At 36.2% G+C, this 13,434-nt stretch overlaps 1 protein-coding gene across 1 annotated transcript in view; it reads left to right on the top strand.

Annotated features, from left to right (window-relative positions):
- The first annotated feature begins 5,523 nt into the window (after window positions 1-5,523).
- LOC123657958 (cadherin-87A-like) overlaps window positions 5,524-13,434 on the top strand; it is a 49,004-nt gene continuing 41,093 nt past the window's right edge. Inside the window, exons 1-7 of the mRNA XM_045593438.1 lie at window positions 5,524-5,578; window positions 7,822-7,943; window positions 9,880-9,966; window positions 10,841-10,972; window positions 11,691-11,816; window positions 12,506-12,640; window positions 13,043-13,235. Coding sequence (XP_045449394.1) covers window positions 5,524-5,578; window positions 7,822-7,943; window positions 9,880-9,966; window positions 10,841-10,972; window positions 11,691-11,816; window positions 12,506-12,640; window positions 13,043-13,235 — 850 coding nt within the window. The remainder of the gene's footprint in view (window positions 5,579-7,821; window positions 7,944-9,879; window positions 9,967-10,840; window positions 10,973-11,690; window positions 11,817-12,505; window positions 12,641-13,042; window positions 13,236-13,434) is intronic.

Here is a 13,434-nt window from a genome sequence, read left to right on the forward strand (position 1 = left end):
AATCGTAGTGGCGACTAGTGCGTTTGGTAATTTTTTTCGTCTACTTACGTTGTATTACTTGTCGATGTAATTGAAGTTGGTTTTTTGTTTGCAAACACAATTATTACTTGGCTAGCTGTAGCCCACTACTTCGAGTGCGTGGAAATCTAATTCCAGGAAACCGCATATTTCACCGATAGAAAAAGTCTATCTCTGTGGCATATTTTATCTAGATCCACGCAACCGTTTTAGCATAACTCAGTTACAAATCTTCAAAATTGCCTGTGCCTGTTTAAGCTCACGAAAAGCTAACATTTAATACGTTATCCAGAGGATAATTTCTGTATAAAACAAAGATATGTTTCTGAGATGACCCTGCACTGTATCTATTGAATGAAATTGTTTTAAAACAATACAGACGAAAATAGTTAATCCAAAGCAAACATTTTTAAGTAATTCCAGGGTAATTGGTGTTCCGAAAACAATTCGTAAACTTCCCAAGCAATGTTCACAGCATTATTCGCTACAATTTTAAAGATATTTTAAAGATATGCGTGCGAAATATTTACGCAATATATTGTCCTTGCTTAGGTGCGTAATGGAAAGAGGGTTCGTGAGATAACGGGTTCAAATAACAGTATATCAAGACGAGAAATAATTATATTTGCTTGCAAAAAAAACCGACTTCAATTACGACAAAGAAATAGTGAAGTAAATACGCGTCATCAAAGATTACTCAAAAAGTAGTTATCAGATATCGATCAAATTTAAATGGGACTACAAAACAAGCATCATATTTTGATTAAAACAAGAATCATCAAAATCGGTATACCAAGGGAAAAATTATGCTGAAAAAATAGTCAAGTAAATACGTATTATTAGATATAACTCGAAAAGTTCTGAGGTAACATACATTTAAAAAAATACAGCCAAATTGAAAACCGTCCTCTTTTTTTGGAAGTAGGTTTGAAATTGTTATACATATTTGTATTTGACTCTTGTCATTTCTTATCCCGTAGAAAAGTCGTGATAAAAATTAGCCTATGTGTTATTCTAGATCTCCAGCTGTTACGTATCCAGTTTCGTTACGAAGTGTTCTTAATTTTTTTTTATATATAAATAGATCGGCAAACAAGCGTACATCTCACCTGATGGGAAGCGATTACCGTAGCCTTTAGACGTCTGCAACATCAGAAGCATCGTAAGAACGTTGCCGGCTTTCTAGTCGAATATTTTTTTATATGGGGCAAAATCCCATATTTTTTCACTGCTTTTACCGATTTTGATTCTTTTTTTATTCGAAAGCTGGTGTTTGTCGTGAGGTCCCGTTTAAATTTGAGTAAGATTTTTCAAGCCGTTTTTAAACTATCCCTAATTATATGCACTGCTGTTCGCCCAGTGGTCGAAATTCGACCATAATTAATTTAAATTATAAATTTGAATATTATTAAGGTTCTGTAATCTGTTATCAAAGACTTCTATAATAATAAACAAAGGAGTATACATGCGCGTGTGTGTCATTGTAGTGTATGTAACATTTATTGATTGATTAAAAAAAATATTAGCATTCTGTACTCCTTCTCTTTATAAACTATAAGTGTGCGAAATTTCATACTCCTCCGTCCGCGCAATTTTTATAAAAAGGGGTCCAACGTTTTTGCTTCACGTATTTATATAGATTACTATAAATCGACGTAGTATTATCGACGTAGATTGAAGTCGGTTTTTTATTATTATTTGAGAACAAACATGATTATTCATAGCATAATTTACATAAATTATAAAAGGTTCTACGCAAAGTCGCAGGTTACAGTTGAGATAGCATACCTGATATGCTAATCCCGGCATTGGCGTATTGTTCGTGCAACAAGTGTGTCGTGGGATTGTGTTTAGCGATCGGTGTCAATCGCCGTTATAATTGCTATTTTGTTGCTAAAATACAACAGTTATTAAGGCGTGCACGCGACAGTTTCTGGCGCAACTGGATTGTAAGATTATTGCTATTGCTTGGATTTGTTATAATTGTTTTTTTTTTGTTTTTTTTAATGTAAGTTTTTTTGATGAATATATATTTACGTTATGTGTAATATACAAACACGGTAGTCTGTTCCCAAGATGATACATATATATTATCATCACTTCAGCCTAGCGCAGTCCACTGTTGGACATAGGCCTCCACAAGTTTGCGCCGAAAATGGCATGAACCCATGTGTTTTGCCCGTAGTCACCACGCTGGGCAGGCGGGTTGGTGACCGCAGGCTGGCTTTGTCGCACCGAAGACGCTGCCGCCCGTCTTCGGCCTGTGTTTTTCAAAGCCAGCAGTTGGATGGTTATCCCGTCATCGGTCGGCTTTTTAAGTCCCAAGGTGGTAGTGGAACTGTGTTATCCCTTAGTCGCCTCTTACGACACCCACGGGAGGTGAGGGGGTGGCTATATTCTTTATTGCCGTAGCCACACAGCTTATACATATACATATATGTCAGACATGGGGCGGGAATCGAAACCCATAATTGAAGCGGAAAGCCAGATCGCTGTCCACGTGATTTTCATATAAAATTTATTAAAGTTAAATTGAAAACCAGTTCAAACACCTCTTAAGTAAATATCCAACCGCTATTGTATACATAACAATCAAGATGATTGCTTAAAAACAATTAAAAGTTTTGTTTCTCATTGCTCAAATACCTTTACGTAACGAACAATACTAATTGATAATGATTATTAAAACTATAACAATATAATTAAAATGACCAGATCTTTAATTGTATAATCTGATACTGAATTTCCGTTCACGGCTTCGCTCATACAATCTCATTTATATCACGAAGCACGAAATAAGTATTCATACTTAGAGTGATTGATTACTGACAAAGGGGTACAACTTGAAAGATATCAATTTCTAGGTATTATTTGATGACACGTTGGCGCAACGGTCATAGCTCTGGCTTAGGGCTTCGCTGGTTTTTGAGTTCGATCCCCGCACATAACAAACAATTATATTAGCCAAACATATGTGTGCTGTGGACTGGGCATTTGGCACACAGGTAAATCCTACATGGGGGCCGTTGAGATAGACGCACTTATTAGGTATTATTGAAGTAAACTTCTTTACGTACGCTTGACTTGGGGAGTGAGCTGGTGAACGTGCGTTACGGAAACTGATCGGGTGAGGCGAATGGAAGTTGAAGAAGAAGCAACCCGAACATGTTTAAAGCGCGAGTGAACAGGGTTCTTCTGGGCGAACTCGCTCCATCTTCGACCTCGTCTGTGCTCTAGAGCTAGACTGAGGTCAAGAGTAAGCCCATAACATAATAAAAAAAAAAGTTGAGAAGAAGATATAAGTTAGTGAAGATAGATACAGAGAGAGTTAAATTTCGTAAGTTTTACTTCACTCGTGTAGTCTAATTAAACGCACTCGTTTTTTTTTATATTCACGAATCTTAAGCAGATAGAAGAACGGGAGTTTGACAAAAAAAAATTTTTTTTCTTATAATGTCCATTTTAAAATGTCAATAAAGGTTAAAACTTGACTTATACCACTTATCGCAGCGGCCACAGAATTATAGGTACAATAATTAGCTGCAGTTCCGGAGTGACCTTGCACTAATTGACCCCTTCTGTATTAGTCAGACCTATTGTCCTATTGAGCTAATTACTTGTCTTGTTTAATGAAATGAAGGGACTAATGCTAATTTGTAGAATACTTGTAATTTATGACTGCTTTTATAACAACTGTGTAAAAATATTAATTCAAGTGTTTTATACTAAGATCAAATGTGTCTAATAATAATATTTTCACCCTCACATAGAAATACTTAATACAAGATAGAAATACAACACACTGTAAATAATGTATGTATGGCGGATGTGTGAAGAACTACAGACATGGTATTTACTTTATGTTCTTTTTTGTATTAAGTACGTAAGCGGTGTATTTTATGAATAGTTTTCTTTTTAACCGATTTCCAAAAAAGGAGCAGGTTCTCAATTCGATTGTATTTTTAACCGTCTTCAAAAAAGGAGGAGGTTACTCAATTTGACCGTATATATATGTGTGTTTTCGCAGATAACTTTGTAGTTTATGAACTGCTTTTTATAATTCTTTTTTTGTTCGAAAGGAGATATACCAAAGGTGATATCATGATAAGGAAACCAGGATCTGATGATGGCATCCTAGAAAAATCGAGTTCTTTTCGTTTGCTACCAAACAATTATTTTATGTATCTTACCTCAGAACTTTTGACTGGGGTTATGATATTTTTTTTTTATCATCAGAGTGTGCGTATCATGTGGTCCCATTTAAATGTAATTGAGATCTGACAAGTATATTTTGAATTATATCTAATATTGTATTATACTGCATAACTTTTAACTGGGTATACCGATTTTGGTGATTCTTATTTTAATCGAAAGTTTGTGTCGTAGTCCCAATTGTTTAAATTTGTTCGAGAACAAATTCTTTTTGAGTAATATTTGATAACGCGTATTTACTTGATTTTTTTTTTCGTCTAGCTACGTTGTATTACTTGTCGATGTGATCGAAGTTGGTTTTTTTTCCGTTTGCGAGCAAACACAATTTTCTTTTTATGTGTATGTTAGTATGTATATCCACTATGTACAAATAGAAAAAAAATATGTAACTAAAATGTCAAAAAAATGCCACATATTTATAAATTCGCTCGACTAAGCACGGATTTAGCTGTGTGGCTACAGCACTATAGAATTAAGCCACCCCCTCTCATTTCATGGGTGGTGACTATCGGCAAAAACCCTCATGAGTTCGCGGCAAAAGTTTCGGCCTTCAGTTCCCGGTGGCCCCACCGTTCACGTTCTCACCGTTGGGGAGGCCTACGTCCAGCAGTGAACTGCAATAGGTTGAACTAACTAACTAAGCACGGATTTAATAAAACAATGCACGGGTTTCCGTGCGGAGTTGTAAATGATGACAAATATTTGAATTATATATCGAATTCACCTAAAACTAATTTTCTATACCTAGATATTTCTGTTGTTGTTAGTGATGTATCGGATGTCCGTCTCCGTATCCGTATCCGTATTTGCCGGGTATCCGTAAGTCAAATTCCGTACAGAAGCATATTTCAGCGTTATTTCAAGAATGAATGTGTAATGATTGCTATAATATTATGTAGAGATGGTTAACAATAAAATTCTTTAATTAACATTTCCTTTTAAATTTTAATAACATTATCATTATGACTGATGATCGATATCTGCATCCCTAAAAGTATTTGTATCCGTATAATACCAATTTTAATTATAATTAGTTTAGTAGTTTTCGCGTAAAAGAGTAACAAACATACGTTTAAGTATCCTCAAAAACTTACCAATTTATGACTAAATAGTGGCTATTTAATATTCAGACGAAGGAAGATTAAACTAGTAATACCAAATTAGCTTTGTTCATTACTAAAGGTGTATCCAAAAGATTGTGTTGTGATCGTTGTTATGTTACATCACATTTTAATAAGTTTATTGACATTCGCACTGGTTCTAAGTTTTTATTTTGGTTGCAGAAGTCGCAATATGGCATCAAGATGGACTGCGGCGCTGTTCTGCGTTGCGGCTATCCTTCGCGTTGGTAAGATTTATTTAATTTATTAATAATTAGACTTGTGACTTTGTATTATATATCCTATCCATTAAGACATATTTCGTCAGAAAAGATTGCGTCATCGGTGCGATAAAGCCAGCACTGCGGTCACAAACCCGCCTGCCCAGCGTGGTGACCACGGGCAAAACTCATGAGTATAAGCACCAAAAATTTCGGCCCTTAGTTTTCGGTTAATTTGATTACCAGTGGGGCCGGAACGGTTGTCGCAATCTTGTGGAGGCCTACGTCCAGCAGTGGACTGTAATAGTCTGATGTGTGTATATATGTGTGTGTGTGTGTGTGTGTGTGTGTGTGTCATTTGAAAGAAAAAGTTTAAATGCTGGCTGCAATTCTTGACGTTATATTTCTGTAATACAATTATCAAAGAAAAATGTACGGAATTATTAATTTCGAAGAAATGAGTGTAGCTGTGTAGTGTGCTGTGTGGCTACGGCACTAAAGAATTTAGCCACCCCCTCTCTTCCCGTGGGTGTCGTAAGAGGCGACTAAGGGATAACAAGGTTCCACAACCACCTTGGAACTTAAGAAGCCGACCGATGGCGGGATAACCATTCCACTGCTGGCTTCGAAATACACAGGCCGAAGACGGGCAGCAGCGTCTTTGGTGCGACAAAGCCAGTACTGCGGTCACCAAACCGCCTGCCCAGCGTGGTGACTATGGGCAAAACACATGAGTTCACGTTATTTTTGACGTAAACTTGTGGAGGCCTATGTCCAGCAGTGGACTGTATAGGCTGTAATGATGAGTGTAGCTATCAGCATTATTAATTAACTTATCTATTTATATATTACGTGTTTACTTATTTTAATTTCTGGTGTAAAGGTTCTATTTATGCAGGTGGTCGCGGTTTCGATGTCCGTTATGCCCCCCGTTCCCGTTAGGGGGAGATACGTGAATTTCTTTAAATAACGAACATCCATAGGCTCTTAAGTGCCCATGCCTTTTTTATTTACATATTTATTGAGACAGACAGATTTGTATTTAGGCAAATATTTTGTTTACCGTGGCTTGCATTTAGTTTTAGTGGTTCTCATTCTAGGGTTTTTATCCGATTGAGCGGAGTTTGAATTCACAGCGTTGTAAATTAAGTACCCAATCCGTCTCTTACACGAAGTATAGGCCTTTGCTCAGCGGTGGGTTATTTTTCTGATTCAGTTGTATTAAGTTCAGTAATAAGATGATTAAAAGCGATTCATATTTATACTGTTTTATAGAAAGAACAACAATGAAAACCGTAAAATAGGGGTAGGTATAGTAGGTATACACCTATATAGACGTGGAGATAGGTACTCGTAGGCCAGTCGGTGATACATACGTATAAGTAATAAAAATCTTTTCACTGTAAACGTATCTATTTTCACTAAAATCAAAGAGAGAACAGTAGTTTAATTATCACAATTATCTGGGATGAATCAGTGTTTCATGCTGCGTCTAAAACGCTCGAACAATTCACTGTTCAATTGAAAACATTTGCGTGAAACCAGGTCAAGTGCAAGTTTTTCCAGCGTCCCATTAGTTTGGGCATTATTCTTTCCTTTTTTTGAAATTAATAGTATTCTTAATTATTTCAAATTAATTTTTGATTCAATCATTACAGCCTATACAGTCCACTGCTGGACATAGGCCTCCACAAGTTTACGCCAAAAATAACGTGAACTCGTGTGTTTTGCCCATAGTTACCACGCTGGGCAGGCGGGTTGGTGACCGCAGTACAGGCTTTGTCGCACCGAAGACGCTGCTGCCCGTCTTCGGCCTGTGTATTTCAAAGCCAGCAGTTGGATGGTTATCCCGCCATCGGTCGGCTTCTTAAGTTCCAAGGTGGTTGTGGAACCTTGTTATCCCTTAGTCGCCTCTTACGACACCCACGGGAAGAGAGGGGGTGGCTAAATTCTTTAGTGCCGTAGCCACACAGCACTCATTCAGCGTTGATTCAAAATCAATTTCAAATATTTTTTTTTTTAATAATGAAGAATAAATGCCAATTAATTTGAACAAATTATTTTGCTTTTTAATTGCTTGCTGAAATGTCATTCTGTACCTATTGGAAGACAGCAAATTTTGAATGATTACAAATTTTGGGTATATTAATCACCGCCTATACACATGCGTATATTTTTTAGAGAATCCTTATATGTGATATGATTTATCGAAAGGAGAATCGACGAGGGAATAAATCGTGACCAAATGTTTATAAATATCTTTTTCGCAGGTTCAACCAACAAGCTTCCTGTTTTCATTCAAGATATGGACAACCTAGCTCTATACGAAAGTACACCAGTTGGAGAGATCATATATACTCTACAGGGACAGACGGACCCTGAAGGCTTGCCTGTGAGTATGAGAAAAGAGTCAGAAGTGTGCTGTTGCAAGCATTTCATCTTGGTTAATTTTTTTTAAATAACTATGTCGGCAAACAAGCGTACGGCTCATCTGATATAATTTGTATTGTCTGCCACACCAGAAGCATTGCAATCGCGTTGCTTACCCTATTTTTAATTTCCCCAAGAGCTTTGGTCACCTTACTCACCAACAGGTATACAACACTGCTTGAAAGCAGTATTATTTACCTGTGATCTTCTGTAAGGTCAAGGACCCCAGTCGGGCTGCTCCATATTTTTAGAAAGAAAATTCCCGCTGTGCCCTACCTCAGTTAATTTTTGAACTGCTAAGTTGTAAAACAAGCGTAGAGTTCGTATCTTGGTAGGCTTGGTATTACTTAGTGCAATAAATAAAAAAAAAAAAAAAATTTATTGCACTAAGTAATTATAAAATAATCATTATAATATAGAAAGTTGGCAAGGGCGAACTTATCTCTAAAAGAGATATATACACAATACGTATGTATCATATGTATGTACATAAATACAAGACATATTTTATTTGTTAAAATATAATTTTCATCCGGTAAGCAGATGAGTGAAGGTTGATCTTAGACTAATATATTTTTAATTAAAACTACACCAGCTAAATAATATTTGAACGAAACAAAAAGCACTAACTATAAATTTGTGATTTTATTTATGTTTGTAAACAGATGTTGTTATAGTCTCTTAGATATGTGTTACAGATAAGCGTGGTTTTATATAATGCTAAATAAACTTTCTAGTTATATCCGTTGTACGCGCTTCCTAGGTTATTACAGCTACTGTTACTGGGCTTGAAGAAACGACAATTACGAGAGTTCATTTTTATCATTTCCTTGTTTATAACGATTTTTTTTAATATATAAGGTGTTCGACTCTTGACTACGTTCCTTCAAATGGGGTGTTCTGTGGGTGTTATAAATGAACTACGTGAAAATAAATCCTATCCTAACCACCATAACCTTACAGAAGATCACAGCCAAAGAATTGTACTCTCAACTAGTGTGTCTCAGTTGTGTTCATGTGGTCAGCAAGTAGCCAGAGCTCCTGGAGGGTCGAGGGTAGGGTTGGGAACGCTTTTGTGATGTTGCAGGTGTTGCAGGCGGACGCCTGACGCCCTTTAGACTACGGTACCATCTTACCATCAGGTGCACCGTATGCTTATTAGCCTCCCTAGTAGTATAAAAATAATTGTGTTTGCTGACAAACGAAACAAAAAAACCGACTTCAATTACATCGACAAGTAATACAACGTAGGTAGACGACAACATAGTCAAGTAAATACGCATTATCAAAGATTGCTCCAAAAGTTGTAATCAGATCTCGATGAAATTTAAATGTGACCACATGATAAACATCAGCTTTCGATTAAATTAAAAATTATCAAAATCGGTACACCCAGTAAAAAGTTATGCGCATTTTTAAGAGTTTCCTTCGATTTCTCTGGGACTCCATCATCAAATCCTAGTTTCCTTATTATGGCACCAAACTAGGGATATCTCCTTTACAACAAAAAAGAATTATCAAAATCGGTATATCCAATAAAAAGCTATGTGGTATAATACAACGTAGGTCGACGAAAAAAGCGTCAACTAAAAACACATTATTAGATATAACTCGAAAAGTAATTGTTAGATCTCAAATAAATTTAAATGGGACCAAATGACACACACCACCTTTCGAGTGAAAAAAAATTTGTCGAAATCGGTCCACCCAGTCAAAAGTCGAATTGAGAACCTGCTCCTTTCTTGGAAGTCGGTTAAAAATAATAACAAAAAGCATATACGCTCTTTGTAATGTTGTCGAATTGTCAGCCTGTTTATTGAAAATTAGAAGTGTTATCCTCTGTTAAAGTTGTAGGTAATGTAATTATTGTATTTTGTAAGAAAACTAATTTTTTACAGATTAAGTATGGACTTGTCGGCACAGACAAGTTTTCTGTGAATCCAGAAAGTGGAGAAGTTACGCTAGTTCTTCCATTAGATAGAGAGGTAAATATGTATTTTTTATATATTTTAAACATTATAAGTTACAGTTTAAACTTTAAACAAGTCTACAGCATAATGTATATATGATCGTATGTCTGTTTAACAATGATTTTAGTTTAAAACTCTAAAATTTGATGGGTACCCTATAACATGATTGTGATTAAGTTAAGGTTGCTAATAACACTGGATACGTGAACTTTTTTTTTTCAGTTCCATGTAAAATTTATTTATACAAAATATTATACACATTTACAAATCACAACTTAAGAACTAAATATTTACAGATATTTTTGGTATAAATCATGTCCGCGTGGAATCGTTCCAAGAATGCTGGCAGCATTTCCCCGTTAAATCGCTACGCCGATTCTCTGGGCAAAAAATGCACCAGCCCTCTTGTCACCAGTGGAGGCAATAAATACGTCAACTAAGTTTATAATGTATCCAATATTAAGATGTAAATTTTTATTTTATTGCTTGATATTTTTGCTACCTTAACTTTCTTTGGTTTTCTTGAGTTTTTTTTTTGGAAATGATATTATTTTTGACGTTCGTTGAGTGTATCACCTTATGGCGAAATAAATGTTATCATTTGACTTCATTTAATTTTATTTCATTTTGGTTTTAAAAGACATAAGAACACTAAAATGAATAATAAAAATATGTACATATGTGTACATTCCAACTAGTACGTTGGCGCAGTTGACGAGGATTGAGTTCGCTTTATTTATCATCCTTACTAATTTTATTCTTTTGTTTAAATGTACTGGCAAACCTATAATACATTTTGCTTATAGAGACATTCCTCAATTGACTGTGTACCCAACATCTTACAAAGAACATTTTGAGCAAGTAAATAATTACAATAATTTTTTTACAGAGAGAAGACACGATAAAGTTCTTAGTATCAATCGAAAACGAGGATCCGGACACGAAGAGTGTGTTGCAACAGTCACAACCGATCACCGTCATCGTATTGGACGAAAACGACAATCCGCCTATATTTAAAAATGTAAGTTATTTCACTGTAAAATATATTATTAACAGGGATTATCCAGCTAGCCAGTTCAGCCTATTGCAGTCCACTGCTGGACATAGGCCTCCCCAAGTTCGCGCCAGACATCCCGGTTTTCCGCATTCCTCATCCAGCCTACTCACTCACTTCAGCCCATCGCAGTCGACTGTTGGACATAGGCCTCCCAAACTTCGCGCCAAAAAAAAATAGCGCGAACTTATGTGTATTATGTTATAGTCACCACGCTGGGCAGGCGGGTTGGTGACCGCAGTACTGGCTTTGTCGCACCGAAGACGCTGCTGCCCGTCTTCGGCCTGTATTTCAAAGCCAGCCTACACCGCCAATCTATCCCGTACCTATAATATTTGCGAATGACGTTAAATTAATAAAGTATATACAAAAAAAATACTGAAACCAAAGCAGTAGTTAAAGTTGAGCCTTAAGCCTCTTAACTCGGATTTACATAACAAGCTTAGGATACCGCGTCTTCATCACAGTGAACGTGTGAAACCAGCCACCGTCGACTATACGTCAAATTTTACCATTTGTCAGGTGTCATATGCAGGTGTACAAGATGCAGGTGTCACAGACATCTTTCTTCATGTAGGAGAAGAATTGGAGCTTAATCTATCGATAATAATCTGCGGGTTGGCGAACTGTTGTTTACATGGCATCAAATGCACTCCTAAATATAATATATTTATAATAATTTCAGAGTCCTTACGAGGTCGACGTGCCAGAAGACGAAGAGATCGGTAGAACTATACTGCGGAATATCGAAGTAGAAGACGTGGACTCCGTCGGTGATGGATTGGAAGTTGGATGTGTCCCTAATGAACAGGTATGTTGTAATCCTTAAATATAGTAAAACTCTTGGTTATACGCCATAAACAAACCAAAATTAATGCTTTTAAAGAAATATGTACTGTCTTTTAGCAAAGAGCGAATTTTCCAGTCAATATTTGAGATAGAAAAAGGAAATATAATTATTAGCTGTTTGTAGAGAAATGCAGTAACAATTCTTATTGATTTCTGACAAAAACCTAAATTTCCCTAACATATGTCATTTTGTTTTTGAAAATTCCATTGTAAGTAATATATTTGGATGTAACAGTCGAAATCTGTACCAAAAATATGTCTCTAATTACGAAACAAATATTTGGACCCCTGATTAGGCGCTACCATTAATGTAATAATTTCCATTCATTTTTGTACTTGGTCCGTTAAAATGCTATTTTTCTTTTCAATAATGATACCAGTTGTTGTAACAGAAAAATATTTAGTGCACTCTTAAGACACAGATCTGTGGAATTTAGGATCTAAGTAATAATTACAGATTGATAAAAAAATACCTTGTTATCTCTTCCTGACAATCGAGGAATTATATCTGGCCATATTTAGATAATCAAACAGCTACCATTTTTTATACATGCCTATGTGATCTTATTTAAGAGACTTTTTTGATAATAAGCATATAATATGCCGTCTAATTTTCTATCATTTTATGCATGACTTATTTTTTGTTTGTAGTGGCCAGAAGTTTGTGAATACTTCGAAGTAGTAAGTCTCCATTCAACGGCAAACCAGTACAACGGCGCTTTAGTGCTTAGGAAGAAGTTGGACTACAACGAGAAACAATTCTATCAGTTCCAGATTTATGCCACGGTTAGATGTTTATTTTTATTAGAATAACTCCTAAATCCTATTCAATTAATAATCAACTTTTTTTTAAATATATCTAGATTGGCAAACAAACGATGGTCACCTGATGGTAAGCGATTACCGTAGCTTATAGACGCCTGCAACACCAGAAGCATCGCAAGCGCGTTACCGACCCTATACCCAATCCCCCAGGAGTTCTGGTCACCTCACTTACCAACAGGAACACAATACTGCTTGAACGCAGTGTTATTTAGCTGTGATATTCAGTAACGAACTACGAACTACTTCCCCAGTCAGGCTGTTCCATATTTCGAGCAGATTTCCTGCTGCCCTACCTCAGTTGCCTACCATCTATAACCTATCTTCATTATTCCAATTTCTTGAATCTTGAATATTGTCTTCCAGGATGGCAGCCTCAACTCAACAGCCCATGTCGAAGTAAAAGTAGTCGATGTTCAGAACAGCCCACCGGTGTTCAGTGGAGCCCTTAGTGGAGCCCTAGCTGAGGATGCTCCAGTGGGAACAGTAGTTCTGGTCATCAAAGCCAGGGATGCTGACCGAGCCCAGCCGAGGGATGTTAAGCTGGAACTTATAACGAGTATGGATAATTTATTTCATTGTGAATTTACCCTTCTATATGGAGGAAGAGGCCTCTGCCCAGCAGTGGAATAGTACAGGCATATTTCGTTTTACCTCTTATTAAATTGAAATGAGTATGGTTAATTTAATTTTTATGGTTGGTTGAATTGAGTATATATAAAAATTTCGTATCACGATATAAATATGTTACACGATAA

This window comes from Melitaea cinxia, chromosome 11 (assembly GCF_905220565.1).
Source record: "Melitaea cinxia chromosome 11, ilMelCinx1.1, whole genome shotgun sequence".
In the NCBI taxonomy this organism is placed as follows: Eukaryota; Metazoa; Arthropoda; class Insecta; order Lepidoptera; family Nymphalidae; genus Melitaea; species Melitaea cinxia.